We start from the raw sequence: 20,793 nt of genomic DNA on the forward strand, positions 1-20,793 counted from the left end.
AGGCAGGCAAATCGCCGATCTATCATTGCTGAAGGCGGGTGCCTCATGGAGGCGGAAAAGGAACATTCATCCGTCGTGGAAACGGCGCGGATGCCACATAGCTACGGTGCATGCCGCCAGCATGAAAATAATGGGAAACAAAATATGATCGGTAGAGAGAGGAGACTCGGATTCAACCTTCCTAGGAGCGCGCCACCCTAGAGTTCCTCTCTATTGGCCTGGAGCGCAAGCGGTGCGAGTGGGTGATCTTCAATTTTCGCTAATCCACAAGAAACTAACTAGTAGCGCCTGGTTGTTTGCATGGCCAGACGTCAACAGATAGGTAGTCACCCTTTGGTTAGCGATAACTATGAAGTTTACGGATTTCCACTGAGATGGAGTCTACCTTTTCCACCGCAAAATGTGAGAACGTCCTCGAAGTTTCCCCTTGGCAGACCCTTTCTGAGCCGGAAGGGAATCATCACTCATGCCAAATTAATACGAGATCCACAAGCAGCATCACCTCAGTAGCGTGGAAAAGCCGTCGATCTCCCTCTACTAGTTCCGATAGTTCAATGGGACCTTTTCTGGGGTACCATAATCTCCTCATCCAAGAGAAGAACTGACAGCGTCCCGAGAGCACCTGTCCGGCCAATCAAACCCTGTCTGCCAGTGTCATGCAAACTACTGAGAGAGTTCGCTGCCCTGGTGGGGTGAAGACCGACTTTTCACACCTCAGTCGCTTCCAGAAACCCGTCAAAGTTGCAAAAACAGAAGCTAGCATTTGACAATCACCTTGTGTTTTGAATAAAAGGGAGAAGGCAGCGAAACAAGGCGCTAAATAGCTAGCTAATTAGCCATGAGTTCACTTTACGACTACATTATATGCGGGTATGGAAGGCCATCAATAGTTCTGACTGGGATGGAGTAAAACGCTGACATTCGGATGTTAGGGGAGGCACTTCAGGCTGTGTTGTCGCTGCGCGGCTTGCAGAGGATCCAAACCTCAGAATATTGGTCCTCGAAGCAGGGCCTGATAGTGCAGATTTGGAAAATGTCCACATGGTGGGAGGGTATACAAGCCCTTCCGCTCTCCTAAACCAGTCATATATACATAACTAACTGCGAGTCCTAGCTGGTTGAACAACTTTGACTCAGAGACCGACTGGAATATTATCACCAATCCAATGCCAGGTGTGGACGGCAGGGAAATCAAGCTAAGCAGAGGACGATTCCTCGGTGGCTGTAGTGGATGTAACGGCACCTTGTGCATCCGTGGATGCAAACAGGACTATGACGATTGGGGTCTTGAGGGTTGGAGCGGAGAGGAATTCTTCAAGTGCATGTCAAAGGTGTGTTCAACCCGATTTTTACATGCTCCCAAGGAAAACGGGAGTAATAAGGAAAAAAGAAATGAGGGGGAGAGAGAAGGCTAACACTAATTGACACATACGTAAGGCCGAAACATACCATCCGAAGCCATGGCTGGAAAGCGCGGCAGGTGTTCATGGAACGTCAGGGCCCATTCATACTGAACCCCATGATCTTGCCCCGATATCGAAGCGGATTTTGGATTCGTTCGTTTCCAAAGGCATTCCATACAAGGGAGACTTATTCTCGACCGGCGAAGTGTCCCATGGCTGCGGCCATGTTGTAAGGACTGTACATAAGGGGCTTCGATCCACTGCTGCTGACTACCTTACCAAAGACAATCGCAAGGATAACGTAACTATCTTGTGCAATACCTCTGTTGATAAGGTTATTATTGAGCCCCGTGAAGGCTGCTTGAAGGCTACAGGAGTTGCAACCATTTCAACTGTCGACAAGACGCATCGAACTTTCCAAGCGACACGGGAGGTTATCATTAGTGGCGGTGCCTATTGCAGCCCAGCTATTCTCTTGCGATCTGGAATTGGGCCAAAAGAGGAACTCAATCAACATGGCATCCCTTGCAAAATCAACCTTTCTGGTGTTGGCAAGAATCTAATGGACCATCTTGTAAGTGGTACAATCGCGCCCTGGGCTGGAAAACAAAAGGAAACATGGATACCTTTTATATGTCTCCTCCCCGCCAATCTTTAGCTGCCTTTCAAGCCACCCGCTAAAACATCATTAGATTGTAGCTATCTTTTATGAAACTGAGGAAGGTCTAACAAACGACAATCTCGTCTATCACAAAGGCGCCTTCGAAAAGTCCTACTCCGAGTGGAAAGAGAGCAAGTCAGGCTTCTTGTCCTCGTTCCCTTTTGGAGCCTTCGCCTTTGCCCGTGTTGATGATCTCCTGGCAGATGTGCCGGCTTGGAAAAATGCACCGCATGAGGAAGGGAAAGACCCCATGGGACTTGCCCCATGCCAGCCAAATATTGAGCTATTCAACACCGAATGCTATGGTGGACCGAAGCACTACAACACTTTCCCAACAAACAGCCATACCTTCTCCTTCATTGCCGAACTCTTTGGCCCTAGATCTCGCGGCTCTGTAACCCTCAAATCAACAGACCCTCTCGATCCACCCGCAGTAGACTGCAACTACCTTGATGACCCGCTTGATATGCTGGTTATTACTGAGGCCTGCAGGTTGGGCAATGAGATTCTCACTGAAGGACTTGGCACGAAGGATATTATCAAAGGTTCTTGGCCTCCAGAACTTAAGCACCACACCTTCAAGACCAGAGATGAATGGATACCTTATGTCAAGGAGCATGGGACAACTTGTAAGTGTTATCAAGTTTTACGCCATATTAATGTACATTTATGCTTATTTAATCGGGCTTAGGCTATCACCCTGGTGGAACTTGTGCCATGGGTAAATCAGATAATCCAAATGCGGTCCTCGACGAGAAATTGCGTGTACGAGGCGTTGCTGGCTTGAGAGTTGCAGACTGTAGTGTCATGCCCACGTTGCACGGAGGACACAACCAGATGCCGGCCTACGGAATTGGCGAAAAATGTGCAGAGATAATTAAGAATGGCAACTAGACGGCGAGAATCACTTTAGAAATTTTGAAAGGAGATGATCCAATAGGAAGGGGATAAGTAGACAGCTCAAGAATGATTCGCGTTGGACTAGGTAGAACATCTTTAAATAGCTAGCTCTGTATTGTGACACTGTTCGGGCGTTTCCCACGAGCGAGGAAATACCGCAGCTCCTTAGGAGGCTTTCCACGCATGACTCCTCTATCCGGTACCACGTAATCAAACCCGTCCCCGACACCAGCATTTTCAAATTGTCGTCTTAGATCAGGGCCAAAACCAGAAGCCGTAACTCCATTTTCAACTTCGATTGAGTGCTCTACGAAGTCCAGCACTACCAAGATCCCACCAGGTGCTAGTCTTTCAACAAGTCTCCTCATGGCAAGGTCGGGGGACTTGAAATGATGAAGGGCAAACCCGATGATTATCAGGTCGAAATTAAAGTATTCTGGGTCAGAGAATCCCTCCGATGGATTATCTGACAGCAGATTCCCTTTTTTAGCAAACACTTTGTCTGTTGGTAATCCCAGGGCAACAATGTTCTTGTTATATTCTTCAACCATGTTTTGGGAAACGTCAATTCCAATGGCATCCGAAACATGAGGTAGTAATGCCTACATAAACGATTAGCATAATGTTGATGACCGAACTAGGATAATGTCCTACTCGAGTCATCGATCCTGCACCGCATGCATAGTCAAGCATCCTGAATGGCTTGACATCGTCGGTCGCATCACCCCATTGCGGGCAAATCCATCTGGAACGTTCTCCAACTTCGTTTCCAATAATTCGAAGGGCTTCTGCGAAACGAGTTTCGTATGTCGAAGCAGCGGCACTAAGACATTGTTAGTATGCCCGCCCTCTTTTGGTAGACGTGAATATTAGGTAGGTTCTCATAATTCTCACTTGAAATGCGCCTCATTCGTCGCAGCTATGTCCAGCATTGTATTGGGGTATCTTTGTATTTTAACAATAGATAACAAGAGCAGAGGTGATAGGAATTGATTGTTATTGAGATACAAAGACTTAGATGGCCTCAAGCCATGGTTTATATAGTGTTTGCCCCCTTGGATATCTCCGCGCCATCTTCAAACATTCTCAAGCCCCATATTCCATGTCTGTGAGTCATGGCAGGTATTCTTCACCAGTGGCTATTATGCATCGCAGAATGTACAAGGGCCTCGGACACATACTCGGACACATTCTCTAGTTCATTCTTGGGAGGTCCTCGGATGCAGTCAGCCCCGGGTATCCGTGTATCCAGCCAGGGATAGTCCCCGCAACAATCCCTCGTATTAGCAGTGTGAAGCACGGTTGAACATGATGGTCATGCTAGTGGTGATGCTGAGCGGTCCAGGTGGTGGTTTCGATTTGATATCTAGAGAAAAGCTAAAAAGAAATTTGAGCGTACGATATGACTAAGCAAACGCTTACTCATCAAAGCTTCTACGGTTGGGCGCAGGGACCACTCAAGCTCTGGCTTCTAAACATCGTTCCCGACCTTGCTCGACGCCGCAACAAACAGCCATCTCCTTCCAGCGGTTTTGATAGTGATACCAGGGACAGCAGAAGCCCTTAGAAATTACGACATTATACCACCCCACGTTCGAATATTGGTCTCCCGCTCGTCTCGCGACTCTTTTCTCTCGGTCTCGTCCCTCCGTCCGACGCCGTTTCGCCAAAACCACCCGTCACCATGCAGGTTGACAAGATCCCAGATTTCCTTGCGGAGAAACGAGGGGAAGCTCTCGATGAATCACAGTCACTGCTTTTACAAGTTGAAGATTTTTGGGAACGAAAACTATGGCACCAGCTCACAAATGCCCTGATCGAGTACTTTTGTCTACCGGAGAGCGCGCCCCAAAGGCTGTCCTTTTTCAAAAATTTTATCCTTACCTTTGCAGACAAGATAAATCAGCTAAAATTTGTAACACTGGGGCTGATGGCATCGACACAGTGCAGTGGTTCGTGGGACCATTGTCTTGATATTTTTTCCTGGATTCGATTGCTAACGAATGTTCCTCAACTAGATGACCAAGAGCGACTCTCCTTCCTAGCTTCATTGGCCAGCAAAGTTGATAAGCCAGAGTCAAAAGATGCCCACGTGTATGCGATTGCAGACGTTGCTAGCGTTAAACTACGGTTAAAAGACTTCGAGGGAGCTCGAAAGGATCTTGATGCTTCACAGGCAGTACTGGACATGTTCGACTCCGTCGAGAATGTAGTCCACGCAGCATTTTACAAAGTAAACGCAGATTACTATCATGTAAGCAGTGTCGAGTCTACTCTTTGGGAGAGGTATACATTTTGCTGACGAACCATAACATAGGCCAAGCTTGAATTTGCTTCATACTACAAAAATGCTCTCCTATATTTAGCGTGCATTGATTTGCAGTCTTTGGCACGGGAACATCGTGTTGCCAGAGCGTATGACCTGAGTGTTGCAGCTCTAGTTTCTGATACCATTTACAATTTTGGTGAATTATTGCTTCACCCCGTCTTGGATGAGCTAAAGGGTACCCCTCATGCCTGGCTTCGAGAGTTGCTTGTGGCCTTTAACCGAGGCGACCTTAGTGCATATGATGTACTGGCAGTAAACATGGATAAGAATCAGTTGCTTCAGCAACATAAGGTATTCTTATATCAGAAGATATCTCTTGCCGCCCTTACCGAGATGGTCTTCCGCCGGCCACCTCACAATAGAAGCATGACCTTTGCCACCATATCGGAGGAAACCAAAGTTCAACCCAATGAAATTGAACATCTGATCATGAAAGCCCTCAGTCTGGGTCTCTTGAAGGGCACAATTGACCAGGTTGCACAAATAGCACACATCCACTGGGTACAGCCAAAGGTCCTGGATATGGCTCAAATCGAAGGAATGCGCACGAGACTACGTGAATGGGATGCTGGAGTTAACCAGCTCGGCCACTGGATTGAAAGTGTGGGGAAAGATGTCTGGGCTGCATAAATGGCCTTTTGCCGTGGCCCTCAACAATCGTGTAATTTAAACTGCACCTTACCTGGGGAATAGACCGAAAAATTAAATGTTAAGAATTCAATGTTACCGACGGTATTAAATATGCTGGTACAATGACACTTTCATCCCCTCCAGCTATTCTATGACGTTCTCGTAGGGTACAAAAATACTATGTTCAGGAACTCCAGTACGGAAGTTTTATTTGACTTGAGCGATATACAAAAAAAAATCACAGCTATACTGATTTTCATGAGCATCAACATTTGTAGCTGTGTTTACGACCCCTTGCGCATATCCACACGCCCCGAAAGGAATTCAAAGAGTGACTGGGGGCCCGACACAGAACACGCCATCAGTTTGTCCATATATCCAGGTAGGTACAAAGCCCCGTTGCCCACCTACGCTCCGCAGTAGCAAAACGATCCAGTCCAAATACACCATGGACGGGGAGAGCAGCATGTAACTCCAGTGCAGAGCCCGATACAAGTGTTGCACCCTATATTCGATCACTTCGGTTAGCTTGACTTCATCTCATGCCTGAAAACTATACGCTTAGAGCAGCTGAATTCTCTGAAGATGCTAGCCAATAAACTCACAGTTTGGAGACGCTTCCGCTGCTTTGACAGCCTTCATATCGTTCGTGGCTATCCAATATAATCTTGACTCCGCCGGGCCAATGTCCGACGGTGAAGAGAAATATCTCAGTAATGGAACTGGGAGGTAGCTATATATTCAATTTAACGTACCTTCAAGCCCAGCAGGGACTCCAACAACAATGATTGCCTGCGAAGCAAGGCAGAGGAGGGCAAGTTGAGGCTTCATTTTTTCTCGAATAGATGAATTAGTTTCAACTGTTTTTGTTGAAAAAGAGAGAGAGAATTAGGGACGCCCCAGGGCATTCTCTGAGATATATATACCTGTTTGTCAATGTAGGAGAGAGACCCAGGGCTCGTGGTCCAGCTCGGGTATATGTTATCCATCACTGCAACATATATGAATCCTTCGTATTTATCTTTCACGTCCCTGTAGGTGTGCTCTCAGCTGTTGACACAGTTGATGTCAAGATGCAGCCTCCAATCAATGTTTTCATTGGAGGGTCATGGAGCAAAGTTAACATATACGAGCTGGAAATGTCAGGCCAAACCTTCCCAACGTAGCCTACTTGGAGGTGGAATGATTGAAATTGAGCTAGGTCTTTGGCGTTGCACAGGCTGAGACCCCCTGGCTAGGTGCTGCAATACCAACAGAGTATGTTATGTTTGAGACTCAGGTTCAGCAGCGGAATGAGTTACTCGGTTGTGGCTCTAAGCATACATCGATGACAGATGCAGCCCAGTACCAACAGAATATTTCTGGTATATGAGTACTCTAAATCATGTATACATATTAGTAACCGTTGCTCTTCTATTTAATCATAAAATCGAGGAAAAATGCAGCACGCAGCCCGCCAGCCACGCCGGCCACCATATGCACCAAACCGCAACTTGGGTCCACATCCCCCAGACATTCCATCCAAATGCTGCTTCGGACAGAACAAGCTCGACGGGGATATTGTAAACTGTACATATGCCAAGGAGTAGAGCCGTCGGCGAGAGAAGGTAAAGAAGCAATATGCCAAGCGCGGTTTTTATCAGTAGCAAAGCTCTCGCATCTCTTTCCGCTTCTGTCTGCGGCTGAACTTTAGACCTCCCCATTTGAGTTGAAGAAGATTCCATGTAGCCGATGAAAGTGAGTGGCGTACAGACAAGGCCTAGGAGAAGGGACAAAGAGAAGTTGAGTGTGGCTAGAGCGGAGAGAAATAATCCTAGAAGAACAAGAGAAAATGATTTAGCGAGTATAAACTGTTGGGTGGTAGGTCGTAAGAAGTGAACCACAACCACAGAAATGACGAGGGGAATGGCGATATTCGCCACGGCAAAAATATATGCTGCATAAGATAGGAGCTAAAATAAGTTTGTTAGCTGGGCCTGGAAATGGAATCGACTTGTACGACATGGTATACACATACATTATGAGGAAGGCTGTTGAAAGTGAATAAGGGAACAGCTCCTAAGAAATGTAACCCCAACACCAGAGCCAACGGCAATGACAGATGCCTTTCTACAGCCCTGTTGACCCCATCAATAGCAATGGTGGTGGCGTTTTGCTTTTCTTCCCCTGATTTGCTATCAAGAGGGGTGAGGTGTGTCTCCAGCGGCGCGTTTGGAGTCCGACGTCCACTCTTAAGCCAAAGACCAATTGCCATAATAGTGAAATTCCCCGCAATTAGCATTGCGCTAGGCAGATAAGTCCCTATGCTGACGAAGCGCTTGGTGTGCATAAGTAGGTAAAAGAAGAAGCTTTGGTGGAAATGTTCCAGGAGGTTGTTAATGCTTCTGACAACGCCCTCGATGGATCTTCCTAGAGCCATCTCATCCTCCCATCCACTACCAATGGTCTGAAATGTGATGGCATCAATATGATAGGGGATGAAGCTGCTATGAACCCCGGCAGCATGGCCTAGTCCTTGGCGAATCATGCCTTTAAGCATAGTCTGGAGACGTTTTTGGTATTTATTGTCATGATTCCATACATGCTGCAAGTCAACTGGAATACCCATCTGACCGCGAGCAACAGCAATGGCAGTATTGAATAGGTCAAGATTCGGCAGCTGACCGTTAACACCGTCATACAGGATGTGAAGGGATTCAAATCTATGGTTCTGAGGATGTTCAAACGCAATAGCCCCTTGTAAAGCTCCACTTTTTAGTGGTAAGGGCTGAACAGAGGGTGGATGCATATCATGGTAAGCGTCAACCCACGCTTGTGCTCCTGACTTGCTATCCGGTGTGATGAGGAATATAATGTCTTTTGACCACAAAGACCAGCCTATTCAAACAGAATGGATTAGTGACATAAAAATTGAAGATCCATCGACATTTTTTAGGATACAGACGTTTGAAATATCTTGCGAGTGTCAGTGCTAGCGCAACACCGTGGAGGTTGAGTTCCCCATCAACAGTCTTCCAGGATGCTATCAGCACCATTGCTTCGGTGCCATCTCCACGCGGAGCATGAATAACACTGTAAACATTTTGGCCAGCATACACATTCCCCGAAGACTGATACTCGTAGTTCTGTGTAGCAACTTTCAGTCCCGACTCTCGAAACACTGATTGGAGCTTTTCTGATATGCTGTATAATTTAAGGATTAGCTTCAGCGTTCCTTAATTCGCGGGAATTTCCTCCCGTTTCAAGGTGAATGAAAATTTCACATACAAGCTGTAATCGAGATCTTTCACAGTATCAAGCTCTTGTCTGTATGCGCGGAATATATTCTGCTCGCTCCCAGCAAAGTAAGTGTGTACCTGGCCGGGAAGTAGGGCATTTTCTGAAATGTATGTTTCTCGCGAGTATTCGTTCAGGGGGAGCAGCAGAAGCCAGATCGCGCCGACTAGAACAAGGAGTACCGATATATAGGGTGGAAGCTTGTACAGCGGCCGCGGGTCATGGCGCAGTTTCGCGACCAAAGTTGCTATTGCAAACAGTTTGTTAACTGAGGAACATCTCATGAGGGCTAAGGGCAGTTTATACGTACATATTAGCGCCATAAGGGATTAGGCGTTCACGGACTGCCTCCAATGAAGGCCGCATGTATCCCTCAGGTATGGTCCGGGAAGAAAAAGCTGTTCTCTCTTGCTCCTGTGACTCTCCATCTCTATCTTGGTCTACAGCTGATAACTAGTCGTCCAGCACGTGATTGGCGGGTGCCAAGATATAAATCTGTCTTCCCCCCTTTTTTCCGTCTTCGGCTTCTCAACTCCTCAACTCCAACTCTTTGCGCAGCCCTCTGGAGGATATAAAGGAGCGATCTGTTTTTGGCGAAGGGGATGGGTCATCTATCTGGCGTATTAATCTATAGATGTGACTGAGGCATTTGAATGCAGTAGTACTGCGTAACTTTGGGGCCATTCTCAATAGCAGTTGCTATATTATGTGGATATACAAATATATAACTATACCCAAATTTTTGATGCGCGATTAAACATCATCTCTATGAGTGGTTCTCAGCAAAATGCAGAACCCTGGTCTATAATTGAATCTTGCTTCATCAGCAGGAAGCCGTTCGCATATGGCGATTAGCGAACGGTGTCTTGTTACCTGTCTGGCAGGCTGCGTGTAATGCGGACTTCAATGAAATGTTGATGTCCGTGTTACTGGGAATAAATGAATAATCTCTTCTCTCGGACCTCAGTAAGCGAGGGTTGGTCCAACTACGAGTTAAGGTCCCATAGAAGCCCAATCATTTACATCTCGTAAATGGAATCCCAGTGAGGGGCAAGTGAGAAAGTGACTGATGGCTGTAGATGTGGGAGCACAAGTTACTGCAAATTTCGGAAGCTAATGGATAAATGGACGATAGCAAAATCGCGTTTTATGGTTATAAAAGGGACCTTCACTTCCTAACCAAATACCAAACCCCCCAACTCAAGTCCGTCGCAAGCGCAAACCATATCTTCTTTTACATTTACCATCTACTTCTAGAAACATGGCTGTTACGAAAAGTCTCCTACTTGCATTTATTTTTGCCGCCTTCATGGTAATATCCTCGAGAAGATGCCTGTTTTAACATGAAATTCCGTCTGACTATGGCAGGTCCTTGCGAGCGCAACCGTGGAATCATTCGCTACGAGTTCGATGATATATACTGGGCCAGTCACACCAGGCGGGGATAATGTGACTCTTGAGGGCACTATTCAAGAGATTTTTCACCAAATTCTCAAGTTAAACCCCAGCTATAAGCCGGAAGATTTCCCTGACGCACCCCATAGCCCTCGCAAAGTTAGCTCTAAATTGGAGAAAAGAATACCAGTAAGATCTACTGGTTTCGCTTACTTTACAAGAATTTAAAAGTCTTTAGGATACAAATGATGATCTAACATACAATGGCAAAAGGGGGATATAATCTGTGATCCCAGTGGCACCAAGAGAGCATGGCGAAAACATATTGAGGAGGGTGTCGCCTATCTCAAACGCGCTCCGCAGGCATCACTTTGTAGGGTTCGAAATCGATCGTGCAGTCGGATTAGCTGTTCCTGGGATAGTGGGATCTTCCTCTGCAACGATGTGAGTATTCACACAGATCGTGTTTCTTTTCTCTCCCCCTTTTCCTTGAAGAGAAAAAACTAACAGATCCGTAGCGTGATTCTTGGTTCGAGGAATTTTGTCCTCTTCTTGGAAATTATGCGGATGAGATTCTACGCGGGTGCCAGCAATCCCGTACAAAAGTTGCTGGTCAAAAATTCGACCCGCAAAATTACAATGTTCTGGTAAAATTCGATAAGTGTTAGATGGAGTCGATTACCGGGCTCGATGTCATCGCAAAGTAGAAAATATTATGATAGAAGCTCCAAGTTCTTACTAGTTTCGGACATCAGGTCCAGATATCAATGCGGGAGTTTGCAGTCCTTTGGTGTTAGGCAACAATAATTAGCAATAAACGTATGTTCTTACATCATCTGTCTACAGTCTCTGAGGCCGAACAACAGATCGAAATACGTAATTGACTATTGAAGGATTTAGGCTGTGACGAAGTCGCTGCCATTGACGAATGCGTGAGGCAAATTCTAGATCCTTCAAAATCTAGAGCATAAACGCAGTGGGAAAGAACGTTGAAGCCTTCTATACGAGCTCCGATTATACATCTTGCTGGACCGTTCTACTTCCCGGAAAAAGGGCCAGCGCAGCCACAGCAGGGCCTACGTTGGCTTCCAAATTTAACAACCCTGGAAGATTTGGCACAAACACATTCACATTCTTCCACTTAGCCCTAGTCCACTTAGCCCTAGTCTATAGGGGAATCATATCGACCATACCGAGATACCCTGGCTCGTTAAATAATAATGCATCTGGTACTGATTCAGGGGTTCACGGAAGGGGCATGCCACCCCTCGCTTCCCCCCGTACATCCGTGTCTTGCCATAAAGTGTGAATTCTGCACTGGCCTGCCGAACGGACGTGTACCTGTTTCAGGAGAACTATATAAACAACGCAATGGTCCTTGAGAGCCAGAGCCATTGACAGAAATCCAACCTCCCTTCCATAAAACAGATACCTGAAAGCAATTAATATTGTATTGAGATCTTATATACGGTCTCTTTCAAGATGACTAGTGCCATCTCAGCAATCACACCCATTGCGGCCCGAGAGCAGGTCTTTGATAGAGAGTTATGTACCTTTGCTATATGTGACATCTCTCTTTCGTGGTATAAGTACCGGCCATCATTGCCGGCAAATGCGACATTTACAGCTCTGTTTTTTATCTCTGCTGTCACTTTCATAATCCAAGGACTTGCAACGAGACGATTTCTGGGCTTCACCATTGCCATGATCCTGGGAACCCTAGGCGAGACGATTGGATATATAGGTAGAATTATGATGTGGGATAATCCATGGAAACAGGTATAGCTACCGGATCTATCTTCAACGAATCTCCTTGTTTGCCTTGGGAAACATGGAAATATGAATCACTGACCTATGAGGTAGATTCCATTTATGATTCAGATATGCTGCCTTACTCTTGCGCCTGCGTTCCTTGCTGCTGGTATATACTTTACCTTATCCCGGATCGTGACTGCTTTTGGCCCCGAAAACTCCCGAATCCGCCCACGATGGTATCCCCGACTTTTTATTCCTTGCGATATCCTTGCACTGGCCCTCCAAGGTGCCGGCGGTGGAATTGCCAGCACCGCGGGTGACAATGACCGGACGCAAGCTGACTTAGGGAAAGACATTATGGTGGCTGGCCTTGTGATTCAGGTCATTACGTTGACTATATTCATGGGACTGGTTGCGGACTTCGCTTTTCGAACCCACAATCGCATCCGTGCCTTGGGGAATGCTGCACTAGATCCAAATTATTCCCATCTTCGATCATCCTCCCAGTTCAAACTCTTTCTGCTGTCTCTAGCAGGATCGACAGTTTGCATATATGTACGAAGTATATATCGAATTGCGGAATTGTCTGAAGGATGGGATGGACCGCTGCTATCCAACGAAGGATTGTTTATTGGAATGGAGAGCGTGTTTGTGGTCATTTCTGTTTTTCTTCTGAATGCATTCCATCCTAGCAGATGTTTCAGGGCTGGATTTGACAAAGGCCAGTAAAGAAGAGTTTGATGCTTCGATTTCCAAGTTTGATAGAGTCCGTCATAGGGGTATTTGATCTTGTTATTGCACTATATAGACAGTATTGATATTAGTTCATGGATATTTATTGGTGGTAAAGTGAGACGCAGGATTAATTTGTAGAAACTCGGGTTTTCATTGTTTGTTTGTTGCAAGGTGGAAATTCACCCTAAGATCCTGCCGGATGTCAAAATAAGGAATAAAGTATTTCCAGAGCGGGCTGTTAGCGGTAAACTCAAAATGGAAATCCACTTTTAAAAAACTCTCGAGGAGCCTCAAACCTCGACCATGTTTATTTTCACGCTTTCTGACTACAACCTACGGAGGCTGCTTTACTTTCTGTCGTTAGGATGACGCCTGTGCTATTCACAATGTCCGTCTACCCTTCATCCAGAGATACCCATTAAACAGCTACGCCTTGAAGCAAACGATCCCATATCTTTTGTTGTTTGGGGATCTTGGGAAATTTAGGGGTAATTATATATATATATCTTGGTTTCCTAAGAAGCAGGTGAAGCAATACTTGGCGATGTTCTCCCTCCTCGTGAATCCTGAGCTATGCCATTTCCAGTTTGACGCCGTAGGGCAGGCGTTCATGAGTTAACAAGGAGAGTAATAAATGTCCGAGCACAACCTACTATTAGCCACCTTACATTCCTTATCAAACTCTATACGATACTTTAAATACGATCAGTATTCTGGACAGCGCGATATACTCAACTAGACTGCCAAACTTGAGCATACGGCCGCCGGTCTACTGGTGGATTCCAGGGATTTTGTTCATTGGAATGAGGAATAATCCTGGATATAAATCAGATGTTAGGTGGAAAAATGGTTTAAGTTGGAGAGGTTTCGAGGAAAAGCCTCACTGGCATATAGATTTCGCTCATTATCGTCCTCTTGTGGGCGACAGAGCAATTTATCCAAGTCACAAGGGCAGCGAATCAACCGCCTGGCTTTATGGCATATTCGAAGACTGATATTTGTTGGGATAGTGGGACAATTATGGTCTGGTATTGTAGACATTTATCCTCTCCAAAAATAAAATGAGGCTCAAATACTATCGAACCAAAGGGCTACTATTCGGCACACGAATCTACACTTCAATCCAATCATGTTATTAGCTTAGGAGAGTAAATCTAGCACATCATTACATGTCATGTTTTCGGGTTGAATCTTATTAGACACATCTTAATGTGAACACAGACAGTGACTCCATGGATTCTCAATTTCAATAAGATTCCTTCGTTCTAACTGTCTTAGTGGCCGGAGCCTCCGGTAGAATATGCTTGATTAACCACTATCGGCAAGAAATCGACGGGTTGCTTAGGCTCATTCGCACCCTATTTTTATCGACGTCGCTGTGGCATTTTAACTATTGACAACAAAAAATCCTCGCAAGCAGTAGATAAGTAACTAGTAGCAAGCCCAGGTATTCTCGCAACATGCAAAGTAGTCTTCTCCCTCTTTCTATCTCTCCTCCATTCGTTGGACATCGGTTTGCAGAGACTTAATCTGAAATAGCCGACGAAGACTGCATAGCCAGAAACGGATTGTCGATTATATGACGACGTCGGGTAGCTCTTTCGATAGGGTTCATGCATCAATTTACTAGTTAGCCAACAACTGGTTAATAGGTTGTCACGAGCAATGGGTAATGGTGTAGATTGGTTAACTGGACTGTCCAGTCAACTTAATCCTATAATACTTTATCCTTAACTATCCTATAACCCAACATAAAGTCTCTCTCTACTCATGAGCTTTGAGGGATTGCGATTTTCTTATTACTTACATGATGAGGCGCTGTGAATAAACATCCCTATATTAATAACTAGTTAATAAGGGGAAAAAAGAAACCAAACGGCCACGATACAATTTAATGCACAATGCTTGGAAATAATGATAATTACGAGGGGTCGCAACCGAAATGATAAATCTAATGCCCGAAGTATTGGGCTACGCAGCCTATTTTGGCTAGCTCTTCCTCATATCGAGTTAAATGGGCAATCTTTTCGTTGTCATCGGCTAAATCGGAGAACTAACTGGTTAAAAGAGAGCGTTGATTAGCTCCATCCCACAAGCGAGAGGCATCGGATGATCGGGGACGGATTCATCGATGCCCTCGGTAAGGAGGTCTTAATGGCTGAAGCACGGGCAGAGCGTACGCTCCAGGCTGTGAGTTGTTTGGTAAGTATTTGGGCTGCGTGTGAAATTAATAATTCTGGCGGATGTGCCGGCTAGATAAGCGGGACCAGAAAGACAAAGCAGTGAAGTACTTCTTAAGTCACTTTCTGGCCTCAAGTATGTCAAGAGGTACTTCTTGGATACTTTGCTTGTTTTGAAATCCCAAAATCCCCTCGGGATGTCGGTAATTTTCGTCCGACCCAAGTCACATAGGCCCAACTAACTAGTTAGTTCATGCAAAATTTTCGAAATGACTCTCATCTCCGTTGCCGGCCATCCGGAGAGCACCACCGAACCCCACAACTACTCTCGCCCGTCTCCCTTCAAGCAGAGTTGTTCTATACAGACGTAACCTATGTTGAGCACTCATTTGTCATAGGCAAAGGGCCTCTTCTTTGCTGGTCGCTTATAAGTATTTCAGCGGTGGAAATAAGGCGTTTGTTGAGCCTTGCAAAGGGAGCGGCGAGAGGGTCACCGTTGCTTTTTCCTTCCCACTCCCATGCTGTTCCCCACCCTGTCCTGTGGTGATATGAGCAACCACGGTACAACCTGGAAGTGATTCAGCTGAAGCCATGCATATGTATGGAGCCTGCGCTTCATGTCCAAGCAGTGTGGCCAAGTGCTCCTGGCGGTGAAAATGGCGAACTGTGCAAAGAGGAATACGCAGTAAGACGGGGAAGGCACAACATCTTACCTTACGTCTCTTGACTGCGCGGCGGACTCGTCAGGAAATGCGTTAGAGTTGAGAGCTTGAACAAGGGCCTCTCGTACTTCGTACCTCGTACATGGCCTGGCCAGCCTATCATGCACATCAACTCTAAGCTGATGCATAAAGTTCTCCAACCATATTTCGTCATAAGTTGTTCTCATTTTTCGTCAGAAAGAATATTGCACTTAACTCCGAAGCCTGGGTCCTTCTGGGATCCTCTTCTTCCGGCGGCCGACCGTTTCGTGGGTTTGTCAGCCCGCCTTGATCTTCATGAAGAACCGATGTCAGGCAATGCGCCAGACATAAATAGTTTATGACAAAGGGCACATGGCTGACCCTCCCTCAACGCTGCTTCCTGCTCTTTCGTGCTTTCCTTATGTCCTTTTGCTTCCTCCCCTGAGTACCAGGCTCCTTCCCCGAGTGTCATAAGCTCCATCATTCGCTCCTGCAGTCTCAAATCGTGTATATAAATAGTCATCCATTATTATATCAAGCTCTGCCCACGGGAGAAGCCTTTCCTACAAAGCATCCTAGGCTGCCGAATTGGGGTGCTCTCTCAAATCACTCTTCCGGATGTTGCCACATCGTCTCGCGCCTCACGCCTCCTATGCTTCCTTGCTACTGTTTCTCGCGACGGTAGCGGGCGCGATACCGCATGGTGATGGCCACGAGTCAATACATATGGCGGGAGCGACGGAAACGACATCATCTGTAGCACCAGCCGCGGCAGCGACGGCGACCATGGCTGCTGGAGACACAGCCCATTTGATGAGCTATTTTAGATACCAGAAACATTCGGGAACGATCCTAGCCCATATCGTGTTGATGGCCATAGCTTGGATCGTTATCCTCCCAGTAGGTAAGAAATCTCCTCTCCGATTACAATTTTGATGAGATTCAGGAGAGCTTCTTGCGTAGCTAACGGTTGGAATCTGCTCTTGGTGAAAAGGTATTGTGTTTAGTGTATCAAAGTCCCGACTCGCGTTGCCAACTCAGTTTGGTTTCTTGGTCGTCAATGCTGTTGCCGTATTATGCGGCATCATATATAGTAACCAAACTCCCGATCTTTATGAGCACAATGTGCATACCAAGATAGGATGGGTGGCCACATGGGTCATGGTTGCGGAGGTTGTGATGGGGCTACTTCTCGCATACTCCAACGGCAAAGGCCATGCGCAAGATAACGCATATGAAAGAGTTGCTTTCCTTTCTGTTGATACCAACTCAGGCAGAAATGACTCCTATTCTCGGGATACCAATCGGCAAACTCGGTGGTCTGCAGACAGCGGTCAAGGCAGCGACGAGCACACGTATTCCCCCCGTAGCGGATGTAGTTCCTTTGAACATGACAGACAAGAGGTTGAGGACATGGCGATACCAAACCTCGAAAGAAACAATAAGCCTAGCTGTCAACGGCTATCTCCATTCGGGTCACTCGACAGATATTTGACAGCTCGTGTTCCTCAGTTGACTTCACAGCGTGTCCTCAGTGCATTGAGCTTGATCCACACTATCATTGAGAGAACAATCCTAATCCTTGGATTCTTTGCGCTTACGTCGGGTGCTGTTGTTTATACTGGAATTTTCGTAAGTACTGCTGACAATTCCCCATGGCATCTCGTTTGTTGGCTAACGGGTGTGTGACACCTAGCGCGGACGACAAATTTTCAACGGACTGGCGCATTTCATCAAAGGCGGGATTTTCATGTGGTATGGATTCTTGACTCTAGGTCGGTGGCTTGGTTGCTTTGCAGACTTCGGATGGGCCTGGAATGTGAAGCCATCACGTGCCATCGTAGGGGGTTGGAAATCAAGAATACCAACCGCAGAATTCACAGAATCGTTTGTTATTTTCTTATATGGAGCCACCAACATGTTTTTGGAGCATCTTGGTGGGTGGGGAGGACCATGGACGGCCCACGATCTTGAACATGTCTCGATAACCATCATGTTCTTCGGCGGCGGCTTGGTAAGTTTTCTTGTTTTGAACTCTGCTTTTACACACTCAGGCTGACCATGAGCTTTCAGTGCGGAATGTTGGCTGAATCTCGTCGAGTTCGTGACTGGATAAATCAGACTGCTTTGGGACCACCTCCAATCGCTCTTGACAAAGAATACCCTTCAGGTGCTGACGAATGGAGGCTGCCAAGGTCCCAAGGAGTATCTCTCAACCCTATGCCTGCAACAATAATCTTGTTGTTGGGTTTAATGATGAGTTCCCACCACCAACATAGTATGGTGTCGACTATGGTTCACACGCAGTGGGGGATGCTCCTGGTGGGGTTCTCATTGGCACGCGCTGTCACATATATTCTGCTCTATATCAACCCACCAATCTCGATTCTTCCTTCCCGGCCACCCTCAGAGCTGGTCACCTCATTCTGTCTTATATCAGGCGGACTTGTTTTCATGTTAAGTGTATGCATTCCTCTGTGTTGGAGTTTCCTGCTTCCCCAAACTATATCAGACTATAGACCAGTCGACAAACCCATGCTAACTTGACCGTATAGACCGCGGATATTGTTGCAGCCATGGAATATTATGAGGTAAGTGCAATGGTTGTCTTCACAGTTGGAATGGGAGTCACAGCGCTTTCCATGGCCTGGGAGATCGTTGTCATATCTCTAAAGGCATGGGCAACCAAAACTTCGGCTTCCACATCACCGATACGTGATGGTTTCAAGTTTCCCGAATAAATAAGGAGCGGGAGTTTCGCGCCGCCAATAATGAATTATAGCTTTCCCAACAACTGTAAACTTGTTCTGAAAGACACAGCAGCCTTAATTCTTTACACTGCTCGTATGAGATTCATTTGGTATTTGTTTTTCTGCTGTTGTCATTAGCGTTATACCCCGTTCCTATCTCTAGCTTTTTGTCAGCCTGCTCTGTTGCAACATTCTTTGACTGCTTTGATATGTCCTCGTCACCCAATCCTATAATGTAATTAGTTAATTGCGAATGAAGCCAGCGTTCTTTTATTTGGTCGTTTGATCGTGACGAAAAAAAAAAAAAGCTGCGCTCCTTTTAACTTTTGAAAACTGAGCTTTAAAGTTTGATCTTATCAGATCTTCACTCCACGCCAGGGACTGACACGTGATATTTGCTGATCTAATCAAATCATTTCACCTTTTCTGAGACGAAATTCGATTTCTCCCTCCTAAGGAACTCCAGGAAGTTGTTAAGTGAAGGTTTTTTGTGTTTTATGCGTCCGGCTGCATTCATGTTGGATGCAATTCATGTTGGATGCAATACCGCGGATGAGTTAACCATTAATCAGACGCTTGACATATTTTAAAAGGTGGCTAGCCAAATCCACGAGTCTCGCGTGCCTATCTGACATTGTTCTAAGGCAGCTTGAAGAATTCACGACCTTCATTTCCCACCCGGCCTGAGCCGAGACGAATATCATGAGCAACTAATGAAAAACACCGCCACCTCATTATATAATTGATACGAATCTTCATTCGCTATTACTGCTACATTGAATTCCGTCATTATATGCCTAGGAATACCTTTAGGAGAACAAGAACTCTTCATACTTCGGCAGGAAATAACGTATAGCACTGAAAACTAGAAGTGTTCTCGTCGCAAGCATTATATACGTTTCTTTTTGACCCATTCCACTGTTCTCACGGTCCGCTTTTTAATACGATACCCAGGATGCTCTCTATTCCTGGAATGACCTTCGATCCGTCACGTCTACGATCCTATTTACTCCGACTCCCTCTTTTCACTCGACTTGCCCTTCTATGCATTGTTGTATTCTGGGTGATAGGCTTACAGAATGTTTGGGATGTGCCGAAATGGGGGGCTTTGTATCCCTCTAAGATCAGCTTTGCTGGAGGAAGTAAGTATCAGGACTTCAAGCGCTAGTTGCTGCAAGGTTACTACACCATCCCAATAACGGATCTTGTAGCTAATGATTTTATTTGCATAGTGTACCGAATAAATACATATCCTATCGTACATGCCGGGTTTTTACACGCATTCTTGAACATAATTGCCGTGACACCTTTACTAGAGAAGTTTGAAGCTGAACATGGAACTCTTACCTCCCTTGCCATGTTTCTTGGACGTAAGTTTACGGAACTTGCTTCACTAGCATAATTCAGGGAGCTCACAGGTTTCTTTCCAGCCCTTTCAACACTGCCGGCAGGTATCTACGTTGTGCTCTCCAGATTTGTTTTCCGGTCCAATATGCCCGTTCTAGGCTCTAGGTGTGTTTCCAATATTACAACGATACCATGGCTCTGCGATTTTAATGAATGTGTTCCTAGTTCGTGGTTTTTCTTACTCCTTGGCTCAGAGGCTATAAAAAGATTTCAAACACACCCTCACATCAGGTATGCCCGTACAGCATCCCTTACAATATATCATTCACAAATCTAACTTTAAACGAACAGTTGGGGTAAATACCAAATTCCGAGCTGGACGTTCCCCTTGATCCTAAATGCAGTTTTTTCAGTCCTTCCCAACACAAGTTTCATGGGCCACACGTGCTGCATCGCTGTTGGATATCTCCGTAGGTGCCTTTCTACTTAGAATTTCAAGACTTTGTGCTAATAGGCCTCGTTTTAGTTGGATTGGGATACTTGAAATTCTTGTTTCCACCAGAGAAAGTCCTCAGGTGGATTGAAACAAAGTTAAATTTACTCGGAAGGCTACCTCACTACGTTTCTGTGGATCAGAAAACCTATGGTCGATACGGTATTCTCCCAACAAACGGTACTGGCGATAGAAGCATAAAGTTGAACTTCGTAGGGTCATCCCAAAGGTTAGGACCTTGAATCTGGCATCGACC

At 45.9% G+C, this 20,793-nt stretch overlaps 9 protein-coding genes across 9 annotated transcripts; 6 read left to right on the plus strand and 3 right to left on the minus strand.

The window, feature by feature from the left end:
* Positions 1 to 1,166: 1,166 nt before the first annotated feature.
* On the plus strand, positions 1,167 to 2,755 carry TERG_01149 (uncharacterized protein; the record flags this gene model as incomplete). The annotated part of the gene is made up of 3 exons (XM_003239119.2): positions 1,167 to 1,331; positions 1,438 to 1,977; positions 2,096 to 2,755. 3 exons carry the CDS (start codon positions 1,167 to 1,169, stop codon positions 2,753 to 2,755), a joined length of 1,365 nt encoding a protein of 454 aa, XP_003239167.2.
* Positions 2,756 to 3,068: 313 nt separating this feature from the next.
* Positions 3,069 to 3,896, minus strand: TERG_01150 (uncharacterized protein; the record flags this gene model as incomplete). Its single annotated transcript, XM_003239120.1, has 3 exons — positions 3,069 to 3,566; positions 3,619 to 3,787; positions 3,859 to 3,896. The coding sequence occupies 3 exons, from the start codon at positions 3,894 to 3,896 to the stop codon at positions 3,069 to 3,071; spliced, it is 705 nt and encodes a 234-aa protein (XP_003239168.1).
* A 752-nt stretch (positions 3,897 to 4,648) lies between these two features.
* TERG_01151 (proteasome regulatory particle lid subunit RPN9) lies at positions 4,649 to 5,923 on the plus strand (the record flags this gene model as incomplete). The annotated part of the gene is made up of 3 exons (XM_003239121.1): positions 4,649 to 4,916; positions 4,983 to 5,218; positions 5,282 to 5,923. The coding sequence occupies 3 exons, from the start codon at positions 4,649 to 4,651 to the stop codon at positions 5,921 to 5,923; spliced, it is 1,146 nt and encodes a 381-aa protein (XP_003239169.1).
* A 1,966-nt stretch (positions 5,924 to 7,889) lies between these two features.
* Positions 7,890 to 8,958, minus strand: TERG_01152 (uncharacterized protein; the record flags this gene model as incomplete). Its single annotated transcript, XM_003239122.2, has 2 exons — positions 7,890 to 8,800; positions 8,868 to 8,958. The coding sequence occupies 2 exons, from the start codon at positions 8,956 to 8,958 to the stop codon at positions 7,890 to 7,892; spliced, it is 1,002 nt and encodes a 333-aa protein (XP_003239170.2).
* A 1,502-nt stretch (positions 8,959 to 10,460) lies between these two features.
* On the plus strand, positions 10,461 to 11,262 carry TERG_01153 (uncharacterized protein; the record flags this gene model as incomplete). Its single annotated transcript, XM_003239123.1, has 4 exons — positions 10,461 to 10,511; positions 10,568 to 10,783; positions 10,868 to 11,038; positions 11,113 to 11,262. 4 exons carry the CDS (start codon positions 10,461 to 10,463, stop codon positions 11,260 to 11,262), a joined length of 588 nt encoding a protein of 195 aa, XP_003239171.1.
* Positions 11,263 to 12,076: 814 nt separating this feature from the next.
* Positions 12,077 to 13,078, plus strand: TERG_01154 (uncharacterized protein; the record flags this gene model as incomplete). Its single annotated transcript, XM_003239124.1, has 2 exons — positions 12,077 to 12,373; positions 12,458 to 13,078. 2 exons carry the CDS (start codon positions 12,077 to 12,079, stop codon positions 13,076 to 13,078), a joined length of 918 nt encoding a protein of 305 aa, XP_003239172.1.
* A 2,801-nt stretch (positions 13,079 to 15,879) lies between these two features.
* On the minus strand, positions 15,880 to 16,153 carry TERG_01155 (uncharacterized protein; the record flags this gene model as incomplete). The annotated part of the gene is made up of 2 exons (XM_047747715.1): positions 15,880 to 15,928; positions 15,978 to 16,153. 2 exons carry the CDS (start codon positions 16,151 to 16,153, stop codon positions 15,880 to 15,882), a joined length of 225 nt encoding a protein of 74 aa, XP_047603679.1.
* Positions 16,154 to 16,565: 412 nt separating this feature from the next.
* Positions 16,566 to 18,688, plus strand: TERG_01156 (uncharacterized protein; the record flags this gene model as incomplete). The annotated part of the gene is made up of 5 exons (XM_003239126.1): positions 16,566 to 16,851; positions 16,942 to 17,579; positions 17,644 to 17,961; positions 18,021 to 18,410; positions 18,503 to 18,688. 5 exons carry the CDS (start codon positions 16,566 to 16,568, stop codon positions 18,686 to 18,688), a joined length of 1,818 nt encoding a protein of 605 aa, XP_003239174.1.
* Positions 18,689 to 19,652: 964 nt separating this feature from the next.
* TERG_01157 (uncharacterized protein) lies at positions 19,653 to 20,779 on the plus strand (the record flags this gene model as incomplete). Its single annotated transcript, XM_003239127.1, has 6 exons — positions 19,653 to 19,839; positions 19,930 to 20,067; positions 20,128 to 20,209; positions 20,270 to 20,335; positions 20,396 to 20,514; positions 20,571 to 20,779. 6 exons carry the CDS (start codon positions 19,653 to 19,655, stop codon positions 20,777 to 20,779), a joined length of 801 nt encoding a protein of 266 aa, XP_003239175.1.
* Between the last annotated feature and the right edge of the window lie 14 nt (positions 20,780 to 20,793).

This window comes from Trichophyton rubrum (genome assembly GCF_000151425.1).
Source record: "Trichophyton rubrum CBS 118892 genomic scaffold supercont2.1, whole genome shotgun sequence".
Taxonomy (NCBI): domain Eukaryota; kingdom Fungi; phylum Ascomycota; class Eurotiomycetes; order Onygenales; family Arthrodermataceae; genus Trichophyton; species Trichophyton rubrum.